The sequence below is a fragment of the Pan paniscus genome, chromosome 2 (genome assembly GCF_029289425.2).
Source record: "Pan paniscus chromosome 2, NHGRI_mPanPan1-v2.0_pri, whole genome shotgun sequence".
In the NCBI taxonomy this organism is placed as follows: Eukaryota; Metazoa; Chordata; class Mammalia; order Primates; family Hominidae; genus Pan; species Pan paniscus.
The window spans coordinates 46,942,658-46,959,180 of NC_085926.1; the positions used below are offsets into that span (position 1 = coordinate 46,942,658).

Sequence of the window (16,523 nt, forward strand, 5' to 3'; positions counted from 1 at the left end):
AGGCTGATCAAGGTGATGGCCACCAGGAGGGTGGGAGGTTCCTGCTCAAGTACCAAAAGCCCAAGTCACACAAGGCAGTGGGGCATAGGGTGGGAAAAGGCCTGGATAGGAGGATGTGAACCACAGAGGGGGAGAGGTGGAAGCTGGAGAAGCAGGTTCTGGTTGGACCAGCAGCCTGGAATGCTGCTCAGCAGTTGAGCCTTTATGGGGAGGGGTTAGACACGGTCAAATTTGGGCTTTCAGGTGCTCAGTAGAGCTGCAGCTGGCAGGAAGACTCACATTTTGAGTGACTGGCTTGACTGAGGGGCAGAAGAGAGGAAGACAGTATTGGGACATTTTTGAAGGCAGCCAGGGGTCTCTGTGGGGCCACTGAGGCAAGGATCGGGGTCCGCATGGTCCTCATGGGCTGGCTTGCTAGCAATCATGAGTGGTCCTGGCCTAGAACTAAGGTCTGGCTTTTAGCATCCTCAAAGGTACACTGAAGACAAAGTAGTAGATAAGGCACCCCCTGTGGGGCCTCCTGTTTCCCCATCTGCAATGGGAGAGGTTCAGAAGAAATGGTCCAGGGCCCCTGGCCACCTCTGCTGTCTCAGGATCTGGGTATTTTGGGCTCCTTGCTGATTGTTCGGGAGGAGGCTGCCAGCAGGAGAGGGTGGAGAGGTCAATAAATGTAACTGACAGACAAAATGTCATGGTTGTGTGGGTCTGCACCATGGTGGCCCTGGCACCTCTCTGAGTTGTCTGGGCTTCAGATCTGCACTAAAATGTACCAGGGAGTTCCCCAATCACAGGGTGGACGGCTGCTCTGCCTAGGTTTTTTGGGGATCTGGCTCAGGTCTGCTGCAGTCAGGCCTCTTGCCCTGGGGCCGTTCAGGCCTTGCCTGTGGTCTGGGCCCATAGGCTGCAAAAATTAGCCATCCATCCAAAGATAGTTCTGGAGGTCCTTGGGTATGAGGTCCATGGCCCCTGGGGAGCAGCCTGAGGCCTGCTGAGTGCTGACTGTGATGTGTCCCTTGCCTCTTCATCCTTTTCCACTCTAGCTCCCGCTGTCCACCTCTCTGACTCTAGGAAAAGAAGGCTGCCTTTTGGACTCAGCTGGTTAGGAGCTCCATATGGGGCCAGCCTGGAGGAGCTCCTGTATAAGCCACAACCCACCCCTGGCCCCTGGGAGGGGCTTAGAGATTAGAGCAGATACGGGCTAGGCTAGGATTTATCAGCTGTGTTCCTGAGCGAAGAGAACTGCAGAGTTCAGATGAGGTGGCCAGGACATGGCGGGCGGCGGGGCGGGACAAAGGTATGGCTGAGTCTTCTACATCGACCCCTGTGGCCTGAGGCCTTGCGCGCAGGTCAGGGAGCTGTGGGTGCCTTAAGTGAAGGGTACTGCAGCAGCAGGATCAGAACCCTCACCTGGATAAGAGCTCTTCCAGGCGCCGACCTCATGCTTGTAAAACTAGTCTTGGCCCACCAGCCCCACCCAGGACAGGTGACTCCACCCCTCTGTAACAGGTCCCACCCTCTGTGCAGGCCAGGTCGCTTGCAGCCTCTCTCACTGGGGCCCAGGGTGCCCCGGCCCCCCCACATCCCTGCGGTCTGCCGGGAGGAAGCGGTCCCCCTCCCCCACCGTGACTCTGCGCTTCCTGCCCCAGCCCCGGGGCGGGAGGAGACGTTTCCCGTTCACACCAAAGTTTTCCTGGCAGCGCCTAGACCTGGGCTTAGCCACTGCCCCTCTTGCCCATGGAACCAGCTCTGGGGCCTGGGGTCCAGGTAACCAGCAAGGGTGGGTGGAGGTTCCCGGGGCAAGGCAGGGCTGCACATGAGGATGTGCGCATGTCTGGGTCTGCCTGTCTAATGGTACACATGTGTCCTGGGATCCACAGTTAAAGAAGGCTACTGAAGGTGGTGGCTGCTGGGCTGGGTGAAGATGGCAGATGAGGACCCAGCCCAAGGCTCTTGGTAGGGGGTGGCTGCTGTGTGGGACACCTTCTCCAGCCCTAGCACCAGTGTGGGCCAAAGCCACACCCCACTTACGCCCCTCCCCTGGCTGTGTCAGACCTGCCTAGGACTGCAGGCATTAGGGAGGTGGGAGCAGAAACTAGGAGGCTGAGAGAAGCAGTGGGGTGCCTGGAAAAGTGGTCAGTATGTACCTAACTCTCTGATGCTGACCTTCCAATGTCCTGCCCTCCCTCCCCCGTCCCCCACTCCCCTTCTCCACACCCTCCACTCTGCCTTTAACCCCTTGTCCATGCCCTGTGTCCACCTCCATTCATTCTTCACCTCTGTCTACATCCCCTTGTCCCTGCCCTGTTTACTGCATCCCTTCTGCCCCCCACCACTGTTCCCCTGTTCTGCCTACAGAAGGACCTGGGTTACCTGCAGCAGTGGCTGAAGGCCTTTGTAGGTGCCTTCAAGAAGAGCATCTCACTGTCCTCTCTGGAGCCACGAAGGTGAGGCTGGATCTGCACTGAGGGCAGGGACAGAGCAGGGAGATTGAGGGGTCCTCAGCACCCGTGTCTCCCCTTTCCTTGCAGGCCAGAGGAGGCAGGTGCAGAGGTCCCGCTGCTACCACTGGATGAGCTGCATGTGCTGGCCGAACAGCTGCACCAGGCTGACCTGGAGCAAGCCCTCCTGCTGCTCAAGCTCTTCATCATTCTTTGCAGGTGTCTCTGTTGTCCACTCTACAAGCAGGGGCCTAGAACTGTGGGCCAGAGGGAGAGGGGACAAGGAGGGGCATGGTGTATTATTGTGACCTCTCTCATCATTGACTCCCCCAGGAACCTGGAGAACATAGAGGCAGGCCGGGGCCAAGTGCTAGTGCCCCGAGTGCTGGCACTGTTGACCAAGTTGGTGGCGGAGGTGAAGTGGCCTCTACCTTGGGGGGCAGAGGGTGTATGCAGGGAGGCAGGCGGTAGCCATGGCAGGGCTAACCCTCTCTCCCCACACCTACAGCTGAAAGGATGCCCACCACCCCAGGGCCAAGGGACGCAGTTGGAGAATGTGGCCCTACATGCTCTGCTTCTCTGCGAGGGCCTCTTTGACCCTTACCAAACCTGGCGGCGCCAGCGCAGTGGGTGAGACCCAGCCCACAGGAAGGGAACCCAGAGGAGGGTGGGGAGAGGATGGCCGCGCTGGGCCCAAGGAGGGGTGACAGCCAGGAGTGGTGAGAGCCGGGCTGATGTACTTGGCCTCACTGCCCCCAGGGAAGTCATCAGCTCCAAGGAGAAGAGCAAATACAAGTTCCCTCCTGCTGCTTTGCCCCAGGAATTCAGCGCCTTCTTCCAAGGTCAGGCCCCGCCCCTGCCCCCACTTGGCCCCACCCCCAAACCTAGGCCCCTTCCTGTCGTTCCTTGATCCTGCCATACACAGGAACCACTTGGTGGTGGCTGCATGCAGGACTGGGAGAACCAAAGACCAAGCAAGAGTTTAGGGACAGAGAGAAGAGAAGACATCTTGGGCTGGAGCGAGGGCCTCCCATCAGGTGGAGGGGTGGGGTCAACCTGCCTATCCAGATTTCTCATCCTCTTTCCCCCCCATCTCCTGGATCCTTCTAGCCACTTGTACCCTACTGTGATCTTAAAACTCTCTGGTCCAATCCCTTTGTCCCCATAGCCTCCACGCATCTCCACCCATCCTGGAGACACAGGAGGTATCTCCACCTCCTGTTCCCTGGCTGCTGGAGGATCTGGTGCCCAGGACAGCTGTGGCTGCCTGTTCACAGGTGGTCCTGTGAACCTGTTCTCCCTGGTGACCCTCCACCCCTGGGTCCCCTCTCTCCTCTCACTGGAGGGAGACTGGCCAGGACTTTAGATAGGCTCAGGGTGGGATATGGCCTGGACAGAGGTGGGCAGGGCTGTGAAAAGGTGGTGACCTATTGGGATATTAAATGTCTCAGTGATGCCCCCATGGAGCTGTGGGCCTGGATCTAGAGTTGGGGCAGCAGCTCCAGGAGGGGAGGCACCCCTAGGGAGCTCCCCGACTTTATTTTCCCATAGCCTGGGTGCTGTTATTAAAACAAACTGGATTTCATTTCTCCTCCCATCATATCCCTTGATGTCAACCTGATGTCCTCAAGATGAAATCCTACTCCTCCCACAGCCTTTCTCTCCACTTGCCCTGCTGCTCAGCCTGGCTTCTGTCCTCTCATTCCCAGACTGCTACCACTGACCCCACCTCAGGGTCTTAGCCCATGCTGTGCCTTCTCCCCTCCAACTGCATTCTCAGGTCTCCCCTCAAAAGCCCCATCCCCAAGGAGGCCTCCCACCCATCCAGCCGGAATCAAGCCCCAGCCCTACTCTTCCTCCTCTGCCAGGCATGTGACCCGGGGCTAGTCCCTTCTGCCCTCTGAGTTTCAGTCCCTGGCCTGTCATCCTGTCCAGTTTTGCTGGCGCAGGGCCAGGTGGGCCTCCTACGTATTAGGTTGTGAAAGCCCCTAGAAGTCCCAGGCAAAGGCATGGGCGTGGGGGGAGGTGGCATCAGTATAGTAGATACAGCAGAGTCCCCAGAGCACGGCATGGGAAGCACCAACCGTCACAGGGCAGAGGGAGCAAGAGATTTGCATCTGAGAAACTAAGCCCTGGTCATCATGGGGAAGTGGAAGGGTATGTGCTCATGCTGGGGCCCTCACTTTGGGGCTTAAGGATCTGGGAAGCTGGCTAGACTCTCAGGGCTGGGCTTTGTCACCCTTAAGTCCCCCAAAGAAGGGTTGTCCCTTTCAGGCCCTCTACTATACAGCCATAACTCCTTAGATGCCCCCCAGGGCAGAGCCAGCTCTTATCCCTCACACTGGATCTTTTACTTGGCCCAGCTCCCTCTCCCCTCCACCCCAGGGCACTCACCTCTTGTGCAGCCCCCTGGGTCCATAGCCCTGCAACCTTGGTGACATTACCCTGCCCACACCCCCCTACCCAGAGAGCCTACAGAATGCAGACCACTTGCCTCCCGTACTGCTGTTACGTCTCATCCACCTCTTCTGCGCCGTCCTCGCTGGAGGAAAGGTAGGCTGGGAGGTGAGCCTGTGGACTAGAGAGCAGCTCTTTCAGTATCTCTCTGCTGGGTGAGCCCCTTGCCCACTGCCCATCTCTGTCCACACCTGCAGGAGAACGGGCAGATGGCTGTAAGTGATGGCTCTGTGAAGGGCCTGCTGAGTATGGTGCGGGGCTGGAGCCGTGGGCCAGCCCCGGACCCGTGCCTAGTGCCACTGGCTCTAGAGGCACTGGTAGGTGCAGTCCATGTCTTGCATGCCAGCCGCGCACCTCCTCGTGGCCCAGAGCTTCGTGCCTTGCTTGAGAGCTACTTCCATGTCCTTAATGCTGACTGGCCAGCTGGTCTGAGCTCAGGCCCCGAAGAGGCCCTTGTCACCCTCCGGGTCAGCATGCTCGGTGGGTATGGGCTCCCAGGCTCTTGGGGAAGGGGCACCATGAGGGAAAAGCCTAAGTGATGATGGAAGGTCTGGATAGGGCAGCATAGGAAGGAAGGCTTAAGGCTGCCTAGAGGGGTCTGGGCAGGGCCTGACCCTTGACCCTTCCACAGACGCCATCCCCATGATGCTGGCATGTGAAGACCGGCCAGTGCTGCAAGCCACCTTCCTCAGCAACAATTGCTTTGAACACCTCACTCGGCTCATTCAGAACAGCAAGGTGGGTAGGGCCCAGCCTGGGGGTGAGGGTCTGGAAGCCAGAGGCTAGGGGAGCCACGCATAGGTGCCAGGCTGCTGCTGAGCAAACATGGGCTGGACAGAGTCAGTTTTTTGCAGCTGGTGGGATGGCTTGCAGTTCAGTGGGAGGGTGTGGGGCATGGACAAGGGCCCATCCCTTGGGGCCTCTATAGGACTGGGCTTGAGGCTTAGGACATCTTTGTGCCCCATGGAAGCGGGGCTTGTTATGGAAGGAAGGGAGCTGCTCTGGTGCCTTGTTTCCCTTTCCGTGGCCCCAAGTACAGGGGCTAGAGGAGGGCACCACTGCTTTCAGATGCAGTGCCTGCTCCCACCCGCTCATCCCCCCGACTGCCCATCTGAGCAGGGCACAGGGGGCTCAGCACCCTACTCTTCCCTAGTGCCGGGCAGGGCACCTGGCAGCTGCCCCTGGTCCTGCTCTAACCCCGCCCTCTCCCATCTTCCTCCTCTCTTCTTTGCCTCCTCCACCCTGTGCCTCCCCACTTCCCCACAGCTGTACCTGCAGTCCCGGGCGCCCCCCGAGGGGGACAGTGACCTGGCTACCCGGTTACTGACTGAGCCCGATGTCCAAAAGGTACCATCCTGGGGCTGACCAGCTCAGACACCCCCTGGGACTCCCTCTTTGAGCTTTTCCTGCACTATAGCTGGGGAAATGAGCAGATGTGTGTAAGGCCTGGTGTGGTCTAGAAATGGGTGTGGGTCCTCCATGCTGTCTCGCCTGCCTTCCAAGTCCCCATCCTAGGGAACAGGACAGAAGGTGGTCTATCCCCTGCCTGGTGTTTGATTGGGTGTTGGGGGTCTGGCTGTGCCAAGCTGGATGGAACCTTCGAAACTCAGCCACCTACCTCATTTCTCAGCAGGGGAGACAGAAGCCCAGACACTCAAGGATTTGGCTATAGTCACAGAGAAAGGGGTCTCCCTCATGGTGCCATTTCTTTCTGTAGATTCTTGCACCCACCCTCAGCGGGTCACTGGGTGTCCCCCAGCCCCTGATGATGTGATCCCTGATTCACCTTGCATGTGGGCTGTAGGAGGCTGCAGGGTGTCAGCTGGCAGCTTCACAGCGGGCACCCTTTCTGGGGGCTCAACCTGTGGGCCCCAACCTCCATAGCCCCTACCCTGGCTCTGTCTTCATGAGGTAACCCTATGTGTTCACCGCATGTGGTCATTTTCTGAGAGCTTACACGTCTATTCATCTGCAAAGCAGGCAGGGCAAAGTGACTCCCCTCTGTTTTTACAGATGAGGACACTGAGGCCTGGAGGGGGAGGACTGATGCCTTAGGTCACCTGGGGAGGCAGGCAAAGCTGGGACCAAAGGCCCCATGGAGCCGAATATGACCTAGTCCCTGCTGAGAAACTCTCCAAGCCCTCCCAACCCCTGACCCCCTCAGGGTGGGGCAGGAGAGGCAGCAGCATGCCTCTGGCTGTCAGGTTCAGCCAGGCTGAGCCTCAGTGCCCCCACCTGGATCTAGGGGGAAGGGGCAAGGTGGGACTTAAAGGTCTCGAAGGTTCTTCTGGTTCTAACATCCTGTGATTGATTGTCCCTAAATCTCTGACCCCTGTCAATCACTGTGGGTGATGGGGCACTTGCTGGCCTGTCTGTATTCATGTGTCTAGCTTTACGGAGACAGGTTGGGGGTAGGGCCCTAACTCCACTAGAGAAAGGGGGACTGGAGGGTGCAGTCAGAGTGTCCACCATTAATCTGTCCCAGTGAGGCCCTTCCCAGCCTTTGTTAGAGTGGGTCTTGCTGAGCTGCTCAGAGAGGGCCCTAGGTCATGATAGGGTCACAGCAGTTGGGGCAAGGAGTAGAAGGCCTGGTGCTCTGACAGAGTTGCTGATCCAGCACATGCCACATGCCTTGGGGTGCTTGGCTCTGCACCTTTTTTACTGCAGGGGGCTGCCAGCTGTGACACCCTGGCCCCTGCCTCTCCTGATGGCCCCTCCCCACCCCAAGGTCCTGGACCAAGACACAGACGCCATTGCAGTCCATGTAGTCAGAGTGCTGACCTGCATCATGAGTGACTCCCCCTCGGCCAAGGTGAGGCTGCTGCACTGCAGCTTTAGTAGGGGTGCGGGGTGGAGTTCAACTGACCATATCCCCAGAACAGGCCTGGCCGGTGGCCATAAGCATCCTGCTCCCTGGAGCAAAGCAAGCGAGCTGGGAGGTGACTGCCCTGCCCTAAAGCTCACTGGGCAGGTGTGGTCACCAGTCTGTCCTGGGAGCTGCATCTTCTCTATCAGGGCTGGATGGGGAACGGACACTTGTAGGCCCACCTCCATCTACAGCCTTCTGAGATGTACTCACATCCCCCCCATCCCTCTGCAGCCCACTGCCCACCAGCACTGTCACCCAGAGGCAGAGCTACGCAAGGGAACCCCAAAACATGATGCCCCTCCAGAGTTTCCAGGGGGTCTGAGTTTGCCCTCCGGCCCATGTATATGTTCACTTCTTCCCCATACTACCTTACACAGGAGGTGTTTAAGGAGCGCATCGGCTACCCTCACCTGCAGGAGGTTCTGCAGAGTCATGGTCCCCCCACCCATCGGCTGTTGCAAGAGCTGCTCAACATGGTGAGGGAAGGGGCTTGGGACCAGGGTCCCAAAGGCAACCAGAACTGAGTCAGGGTTACCACAGATGGTGAGCTCTCCACCCTGGGGGACCGTATTGACTGCAGCCAGTACATACTGTGACCTGTAGCCTGGCCATGTCTGATAGTGTCACTGGAATGAGGATTCTGGCCCTGTAGGGGTCCTGGAAGCAACTGCATATTAGCAAGCCCCAGGATTATCTTAGGAACATGCAGTTAGGGGTTAGGCCAACCCAGGCTGAAAACTAAGGTTGAGGGATTAACAATGCTGAAGGACTCTTAGTAGTAGTGACTGTCATCTGTGCCCCTCTGACTTTCCTGAGCCTCACACACAACCTGTGGGCAGGATGGAGTAGATCATGTTGCTGACTGCTGCTGTAGGCAAGTAAATGGAGCCAGAAAGTCCCACTGTTGACAGGGTGCCACAGCTGACCAGGGACTGTCATTCTCTCCACCCACAGGCTGTGGAGGGTGACCACAGCATGTGCCCACCTCCACCAATCCGCAACGAGCAGCCGGTACTGGTGCTGGCGCAGTGGCTGCCGTCATTGCCCACCGCTGAGCTACGGCTCTTCCTAGCACAACGCCTCAGGTGGCTCTGTGACAGCTGCCCTGCCAGCCGTGCCACCTGTGTGCAGGCAGGCCTGGTGGGCTGCCTGTTGGACACACTCAGCACAGGGCTAGCCCTGGAGGCCCGCTGCCAAGAGCAGCTGCTGGCACTGCTACAAGCACTGGGCCGTGTATCAATAAGGCCCATGGAGCTGCGTCACCTGCTGCGTCCCCCGCCAGGATTGGACTCGGAACCAGGCGGAGCTGAGGCTGGAAAGGCCCGACACGCAGGTGCTGTCATCCGCGCATTATCAGGCATGGCCAGGCACCAGGGTCCTGCACGTGCTCTGCGCTACTTTGACCTCACGCCCAGCATGGCGGGCATCATGGTACCCCCTGTACAGCGATGGCCAGGGCCTGGCTTCACCTTTCATGCCTGGCTCTGTCTGCACCCTATGGATACAGCACCTACCCCTGCCCCCACCCGACCACTCCAGCGAAAGCAGCTGTACAGGTGGGTGACTGCCAGGGGCCAGGGACCTCCTGCCAGGGTGAGCAGGAACAAGCAGACATAACTGGCTTGCCTGCCCCCAGCTTCTTTACCAGCAGCGGCTCAGGGTTTGAGGCCTTCTTCACGGCGGCCGGGACCCTGGTGGTGGCTGTGTGCACACGGAAGGAGTATTTGACCATGAGTTTGCCCGAAGTGTCCTTTGCCGACTCTGCCTGGGTGAGACCCCATCCTTCTCATGTGGCCCAGTAGAGAGAGCGGTGCTGAGTCCCAAGTATGGCCTAATGTGAGGCTTCTGTTCTAGCACTGCGTGGCTATCGTCCATGTGCCTGGGCGCCGGCCCTTCAGCCAGAACCTGGTCCATGTCTACAAAGACGGCCATCTGGTCAAGACAGCACCCCTTCGCTGCCCCTCCCTCAGTGAGGTGTGCCAAGCAAGGTTTGGGGAGGCCTTGGGTAGATGGGAGGACTTGGAACACAGTGGGCAGGGTGTAGCCTGGAGCCCTTGTGTCCCGTGCTGCCCCACAGGCCTGACTTTAGCCACTGGGGTCTATGCAGCCATGGGGGTCACTGTGAGGAACTGGTTGTAGGCGGAGCCCCAGGTTCTGCTGTGACCTGACCGCTCCCCCAACCCCGGCCCCACAGCCTTTCTCCTCCTGCTGTATCGGCTCCGCTGGATACCGCACAACGACCACCACCACAGGGCTGCCCACACCACCAGTCCCCGCCACCCTGGCCTACACTCACCCCGCCCTCACCCGCTCCCAGTCAGTCCCAGCCTCCACAGGGCTTGGCTGGGGGTCCGGGCTGGTGGCCCCCCTGCAGGAGGGCAGCATCGACTCTACCCTCGCAGGCACCCAGGATACTCGGTGGGGCAGCCCCACATCCCTGGAGGGTGAGCTGGGGGCTGTGGCCATCTTTCACGAAGCCCTGCAGGCGACGGCTCTGAGGACCCTGTGCACCCTGGGTATGCAGCATTCTCCATCTCTGCCACAGCCCCAGGCCAGAATCTAGGGATCCAGGGGGGAGAAGGCATCTCTGGGGGTCTCTCCTGTGGTCAGGCAGTTTCTGGATGGGGTTTGGCCAGAGGCCTAGCAAGGTCTGAAGCCCCCTGCCCACCTCCCAGGGCCCAATGAGACGGCACCCTTCAAGCCTGAGGGGGAGCTGCATGAGCTCAGCACCAGGCTGCTCCTCCATTACTCACCTCAGGTATTTGGGGGCCCCAGGGGAGTGGTTGGCTCGACTGTGCTACTTCCCCGGCTCCCACACTCTGCCTGCCACCCCCTCCTCCCTCTGACCCTGGCTGCCTGCCCATTCCCCTATCCCTAGGCTTGTAAGAACAACATCTGCCTGGACCTGTCCCCCAGTCATGGGCTTGATGGGCGCCTGACGGGCCACAGAGTGGAGACCTGGGATGTGAAGGTCTGTGAGCACGTGTGGGTGGTGTGTGCAGGAGGCATGAATATGGGGCACATGTGTGTTCAGAGTCAGCTGGGGAGCAGCACTGTGCCTGGGGAGGATTTGGACAGTCCAGCTCAAGAGAGCAAAACTTCCCTTCTGGGTGGTCTGCTGGGGTGGAGTAGGGCAGGAAACTGGCTGGAAGTCACTGCCATCCTCCTTCCCCCAGGATGTGGTGAACTGCGTTGGGGGTATGGGTGCCCTGCTGCCCCTGCTGGAGCGAGTAGCTGCACAGCCCAAAGAGGCTGAAGCAGGTCCAACTGAAACGCATGACCTCGTGGGTCCTGAACTGACCTCTGGTCACAACACCCAGGGCCTGGTTCTCCCATTGGGTAAATCTTCAGGTAAGTGTTCCTGGTGCCTATGTTGTGGAGAGGGAATCTTGGCATGGTAGCGGGGTGGAGTGCCCAAGGTCTCCTGGCCACTGGCAGGCCCTTGACGCACATCTGTCCCCTTCCTGATGGCTGGCAGAGGAACGGATGGAGAGGAACGCAGTGGCTGCTTTTCTGCTGATGCTGCGGAACTTCCTTCAGGGTCACATGGTGAACCAAGAGAGCCTGGTGCAGTGCCAGGGGCCTGCCATCATCGGGGCCCTCCTGCGAAAGGTGGGGCCCGGTGGGACAGGCAAGGGGGTTAGGGGTATGGTCAGCCTGTCTGACCGAGGGGACTGAGTGGGGAACCCTGTCAGTCATGAAGAACCTCCTGGGAGAGTTGCCACTTGAGTGGGGCCTGAAAGGCCGAGCAGGGTTGGGTCTGGAGGATCTGGGGAAAGGCCCAGCACAGGTCGGGGCAGGGACCCGCACAGCAGGCAGGAGGCTTGCATGTCAGAGGCGGCAGGAAGCCCCCAAAGGGTTCTGAGCAGGCTGGTGGCCATGTTTGTGGCCGTCATGGCTGTGCAGGGAAGAGTGGCAGCTGAAAAGCTCAGACAGCAGACAGGCAGAGCCTGAGCCCTCACTCCAGCTCCTGTCTTATCCCAGGTCCCAAGCTGGGCCATGGACATGAACGTGCTCATGTCCGCCCAGCTGCTGATGGAGCAGGTGGCAGCTGAGGGCAGCGGGCCCCTCCTGTACCTACTCTACCAGCATTTGCTCTTCAACTTTCACCTCTGGACCCTCAGTGACTTCGCCGTGCGCCTCGGTAGGTGTGAGGACCTGAGCAAGGGGCCGGCCATAGGGCAGCTGAGCACTGAGAAGTTAGAACTCTGCTCTGGGGGATCTGAGGGACTCACCTGTTAGAAATCCAGAATGCCATGGGGCGGCTGAGGGGACTATGACCCTGCCCTGGAAGTCTGACAGGCACGTGGCCCTGGCCTGGAGGATCTGAAGGGCCCAGCTCAGCCTAGTGGCCTAAGCCCTCTGCTCATTCCCGCTCAGGTCACATCCAGTACATGTCCAGCATAGTTCGGGAGCACAGACAGAAGCTGCGGAAGAAGTACGGCGTCCAGTTTATCTTGGATGCTCTGCGCACCCACTACAGGTGAGGCCAGTGGGGCCAGATGGGCCATGGGGGGCTGACACAGTGGCCTCCGGCCTTGGGGACTGGGCGGGCTTCCCTGACTCACCTGCCCACCCTCTCTCCCCGCCTTTCTTTGGGACCTGGCTGGGTGTGCCTGCTGACCTGCCAGCCCGCAGCGGGAGCGCCCCCTGGCTGCTGACGACCTACGCACCGTGCAGACCTCCCTCCTGGGCCTGGCGAGGGAGTTCCTGGTGCGGAGTCTCTCAGCAGATGACATGCAGGTCACGCAGACCATGCTGAGCTTTTTGGCGGCCACAGGCGATGACGGTCAGGTAGGCTGGAGGTTGGGGAGGGGGAGGCTTGGGTGAGGGGAGTGGGGGCCCGGCACAGTGTGAGACCCTGCATCCCCAGGTGGTGGGTGCGCTGGACCTGCTGCTGGCCCTGCTGCACGGTTCCCTGGCGCAGGAGTCCTTGGCTGTCTTTCTGTTGGAGCCAGGGAACCTCGAAGTGCTACTGGCCCTGCTAGTGCGGCCAGGGTCACTGCCCCTGCTGCCCGATCGAGTCTGCAAGGTACACCCAGCCCACCCCCTCCCCTGGCATCCCATTCACTGGGGCCCCTGCCTGGGGTTCAGGGAGGTACAGCAGGCCTTGGGCCAGCGGATGAAGCTGCCTTCAAGGGCCTCTTGAGCCACACACCTGCACGGTGACTTCCCCTCCTACAGTAACTCCTTCCACATGATGACAGTCCTCCGATGACCCCCACACAGATCCTGCGCAGACTGCAGCAGAACGAGCGGCTACCTGAGCGGAGCCGCCAGCGCCTCCGGCTGCGGGAGTGTGGTCTCCAGGGTCTGGTTGCCTGCTTGCCTGAGGGGACTGTTTCCCCCCAGCTCTGCCAGGGCCTCTACAAGCTGTTCCTGGGGGCAGGTACAACCTGGTTAGGGCCAAGTGGAGGGGGTGACATGTCAGAAAAACAGGGCAGGCAGGCCGGAAGAAGGAAGGTAGTGGCATAGGGGCCAGGGCTGGGCCCTGCCCTTCCTAGTCTGGTCAGTCCCTCAGGTCCCCCCAACCCATCCCCCCAGATTGCCTGAACCTCTCAGATCTGCTGGCTGTGGTACAGCTGTCCCTCCAGGCTGACCTCAGCGTTCGCCTAGACATCTGTCGCCAGGTGAGCATGAGAGGTAAAAGCTTTGGGGGAGGGGGAGGGTGGCTTCTACCCTCTGGCCTTCACCTTGCCTGTCTCCTGAGGGGTCTCTGGAGCCCTCCTCTGCAAAGGCCCTGGATGAGGGTCTGGAGCAGGCAGTTGGATGCGTCCTCACTTGCTGTGCTCTCGCCTGCAGCTTTTCCACCTCATCTACGGACAGCCAGATGTAGTGCGGCTTCTGGCCCGACAGGCTGGCTGGCAAGATGTGCTGACCCGGCTATATGTCCTGGAGGCTGCCACAGCCGGCAGCCCCCCTCCATCTTCCCCAGAGTCACCTACCTCCCCCAAGCCAGCCCCACCCAAGCCACCCACTGAGTCACCTGCTGAGCCTTCAGATGTCTTCCTGCCCTCAGAGGCCCCCTGCCCTGACCCTGATGGCTTTTACCATGCTCTCTCCCCATTCTGCACGCCCTTTGACCTGGGCCTGGAACGGTCTAGTGTAGGATCAGGCAACACTGCTGGTGGTGGCGGCAGCAGTGGGACTCTTACTCCAGCCAGCCAGCCCGGCACTCCTTCGCCACTGGATGGGCCGCGGCCCTTTCCTGCTGCTCCTGGCCGCCACAGCTCCAGTCTCTCCAATGTGCTGGAGGACGGCAGCCTCCCGGAGCCCACCATTAGCGGGGATGATACCTCGAACACCAGCAACCCACAGGTGAGGTGGGCCCACCCTCTGCCACTGCATGGTACCCAAGGGAGGACACTTCTGGTACACAGCGCTGGCAGTGTAGCCTCTCCAAAGGTGTGGCCCTGTCTGACCAGGGTTGCAGCCACTGGTCAGGCCTATTGCTGTCCCCTCATAGCTCTCATCTGCAGTTGTGTTCCCAGAGGGCTCCTGGAACAGGGTGAGTCATGATGAGCCACAGTGGGTGACACCAGCCAGGCTTCAGAAGGGCCCTCAAGAGAGCCTGTAGGGCAGACACCTCACAGGGTCCAAGGGCAGCAAACTCCAAAGGCCCTGCCCTGGGCTTCTGGGTTTGGGGATGGGCCTCTGCTTGTTCTATGTGAACTGCCTCATCTCCTCTTGGGAGTCTGGCAAGACCCCAGGATTCTGCCTGGAACTCAGGTAGTAGTTGAGACCCCTATACCATTCTTCCAGGCCCTTAGTGCCAGGCTCACTGTTAGCCAAATGCTCTGACTCCTGGGTGGCTACCCCAGGAGGGGTGCTGAGTGGGGATGGGTGGGCATCAGCCTGATTCCCTCCCTTAGCCACCCACAACCCACGCCCACACCACCCACCTGTGCCCACAGCAAACCTCTGAGGAAGAGTTGTGCAATCTGCTCACCAACGTGCTGTTCTCGGTGACGTGGCGTGGCGTGGAAGGCAGCGATGAGGCTGCCTGGCGGGAGCGTGGCCAGGTTTTCTCGGTGCTCACCCAGCTGGGGGCCTCAGCCACACTTGTGCGCCCACCAGACTGCATCAAGCGCAGGTGAGAGGGAAAGTCTGGAGGGGGAGGGGCTTCAGGAAGCCTCAGGGGAAGGAGAGAAGATAGTCAGGTAGACCCTTGAGTTCCCCACTCACCCGCCAGCCTCCTGGAGATGATGCTGGAGTCAGCCCTGACCGACATCAAAGAGGCCCCCGTGGGGGTCCTGGCCAGCCTCACCCAGCAGGCGCTTTGGCTGCTGCGTCTGCTGCAGGACTTCCTGTGTGCTGAAGGCCATGGTAACCAGGAACTGTGGAGTGAGAAGGTGCGACCCCTCAGAGAGGCGTGAGCCACATGAACACTCATGTTCATGCAAGCCTGCAGGGATCTGGTCTGGGAGGTGGATCTGGGAGGGTACACGTGCGCAGGTGTGGGTGCATCAGCATGAATGCCTGTGAGTGTGGACTTGCCTGTGTGCACAAACCCTACCTGGCCCCCAGCGCAAACTTTACTTTGCTCCCTTTCCATGGACTCCTGGCCTCCCCTGGTGATGTCTGTTGGGAACCTGTTTTCTGTGGCAGCTCTTTGAAGGTGTATGCAGCCTACTTGATCGCCTGGGAGCCTGGCCCCACCTGGCCAACGGCACAGCTGATCTCCGTGAGATGGCGCAGATTGGCCTACGGCTTGTACTTGGCTACATCCTGCTGGAAGACCCACAGGTGAGCACAGGGTGAGCATGGGGGCAGGGGGCGTGTGAGATGTCGGGAGCTCCAAGAGTGGCTGGGTGCCACTCATCTCTCTTGCGCCCACAGCTGCATGCCCAGGCCTACGTGAGATTGCACATGCTGCTACAGACTGCAGTGCCAGCCCGCCGCGAGGAGGCCTGCTATGTGCTCTCCAAGCTGGAGGCTGCACTGGGGCGGGCGCTGAACACCTCTTCCTCGGAGTCAGCCACTGATGAGGCAGGGTCCCCACCTGCAGCTGCAGCAGCTGCAGAGCGCTGCTCCTGGCTGGTGCCACTGGTGCGCACGCTGCTAGACCGTGCCTATGAGCCGCTGGGGCTGCAGTGGGGACTGCCCTCCCTGCCACCCACCAATGGCAGCCCCACCTTCTTTGAAGACTTCCAGGCTTTTTGTGCCACACCCGAATGGCGCCACTTCATCGACAAACAGGTGCCTGGAGGTTGGGGCCCAGGAAGAGGAGTGGGGGCTGGGGCCCACATCGAGCACTGTTCTCCTCTGCCCAATCCTCCAGGTACAGCCAACCATGTCCCAGTTCGAAATGGACACGTATGCTAAGAGCCACGACCTTATGTCAGGTTTCTGGAATGCCTGCTATGACATGCTTATGAGCAGTGGGCAGCGGCGCCAGCGGGAGCGCGCCCAGAGTCGTCGGGCCTTCCAGGTGTGCCACCCGGGGTAAGGGATGGGAAACTGCTCCACACATGCACCCAGGAGATGGCTGACAATGTGGAGAAACGGGTAGGACAGGCAGCAGCCAGGGGACTGACCTATTTCCCCCACCCCAGGAGCTGGTGCTGGAACCTGCGCAGAGGCGGGCGCGCCTGGAGGGGCTACGCTACACAGCAGTGCTGAAGCAGCAGGCAACGCAGCACTCCATGGCCCTGCTGCACTGGGGGGCGCTGTGGCGCCAGCTCGCCAGCCCATGTGGGGCCTGGGCGCTGAGGTGGGCCGGGCTTGGGGCAGGGTCGCTGTGGAGGGGTGGGGCTTGG

At 60.2% G+C, this 16,523-nt stretch overlaps 1 protein-coding gene across 3 annotated transcripts in view; it reads left to right on the top strand.

Moving 5' to 3' along the window:
• The window catches only part of NBEAL2 (neurobeachin like 2), a 30,048-nt gene that overhangs the window by 6,660 nt on the left and 6,865 nt on the right, over positions 1-16,523 (top strand). Inside the window, exons 2-33 of one of the 3 annotated variants that reach the window (XM_034956298.4) lie at positions 2,356-2,444; positions 2,529-2,657; positions 2,772-2,853; positions 2,947-3,068; positions 3,198-3,280; positions 4,906-4,991; positions 5,093-5,375; positions 5,527-5,633; positions 6,162-6,242; positions 7,624-7,707; positions 8,142-8,240; positions 8,719-9,320; positions 9,401-9,533; positions 9,619-9,738; positions 9,959-10,280; positions 10,440-10,522; positions 10,643-10,735; positions 10,941-11,115; positions 11,243-11,376; positions 11,749-11,908; positions 12,145-12,247; positions 12,396-12,558; positions 12,638-12,796; positions 12,994-13,153; positions 13,309-13,394; positions 13,567-14,082; positions 14,679-14,857; positions 14,957-15,116; positions 15,373-15,510; positions 15,604-15,963; positions 16,046-16,195; positions 16,320-16,477. In XM_034956298.4, the coding sequence (XP_034812189.2) occupies positions 2,356-2,444; positions 2,529-2,657; positions 2,772-2,853; positions 2,947-3,068; positions 3,198-3,280; positions 4,906-4,991; positions 5,093-5,375; positions 5,527-5,633; positions 6,162-6,242; positions 7,624-7,707; positions 8,142-8,240; positions 8,719-9,320; positions 9,401-9,533; positions 9,619-9,738; positions 9,959-10,280; positions 10,440-10,522; positions 10,643-10,735; positions 10,941-11,115; positions 11,243-11,376; positions 11,749-11,908; positions 12,145-12,247; positions 12,396-12,558; positions 12,638-12,796; positions 12,994-13,153; positions 13,309-13,394; positions 13,567-14,082; positions 14,679-14,857; positions 14,957-15,116; positions 15,373-15,510; positions 15,604-15,963; positions 16,046-16,195; positions 16,320-16,477 (5,399 nt within the window). The remainder of the gene's footprint in view (positions 1-2,355; positions 2,445-2,528; positions 2,658-2,771; positions 2,854-2,946; positions 3,069-3,197; positions 3,281-4,905; positions 4,992-5,092; positions 5,376-5,526; positions 5,634-6,161; positions 6,243-7,623; positions 7,708-8,141; positions 8,241-8,718; positions 9,321-9,400; positions 9,534-9,618; positions 9,739-9,958; positions 10,281-10,439; positions 10,523-10,642; positions 10,736-10,940; positions 11,116-11,242; positions 11,377-11,748; positions 11,909-12,144; positions 12,248-12,395; positions 12,559-12,637; positions 12,797-12,993; positions 13,154-13,308; positions 13,395-13,566; positions 14,083-14,678; positions 14,858-14,956; positions 15,117-15,372; positions 15,511-15,603; positions 15,964-16,045; positions 16,196-16,319; positions 16,478-16,523) is intronic. The other 2 variants (XM_034956299.4, XM_063602284.1) reach the window with 2 other exon arrangements.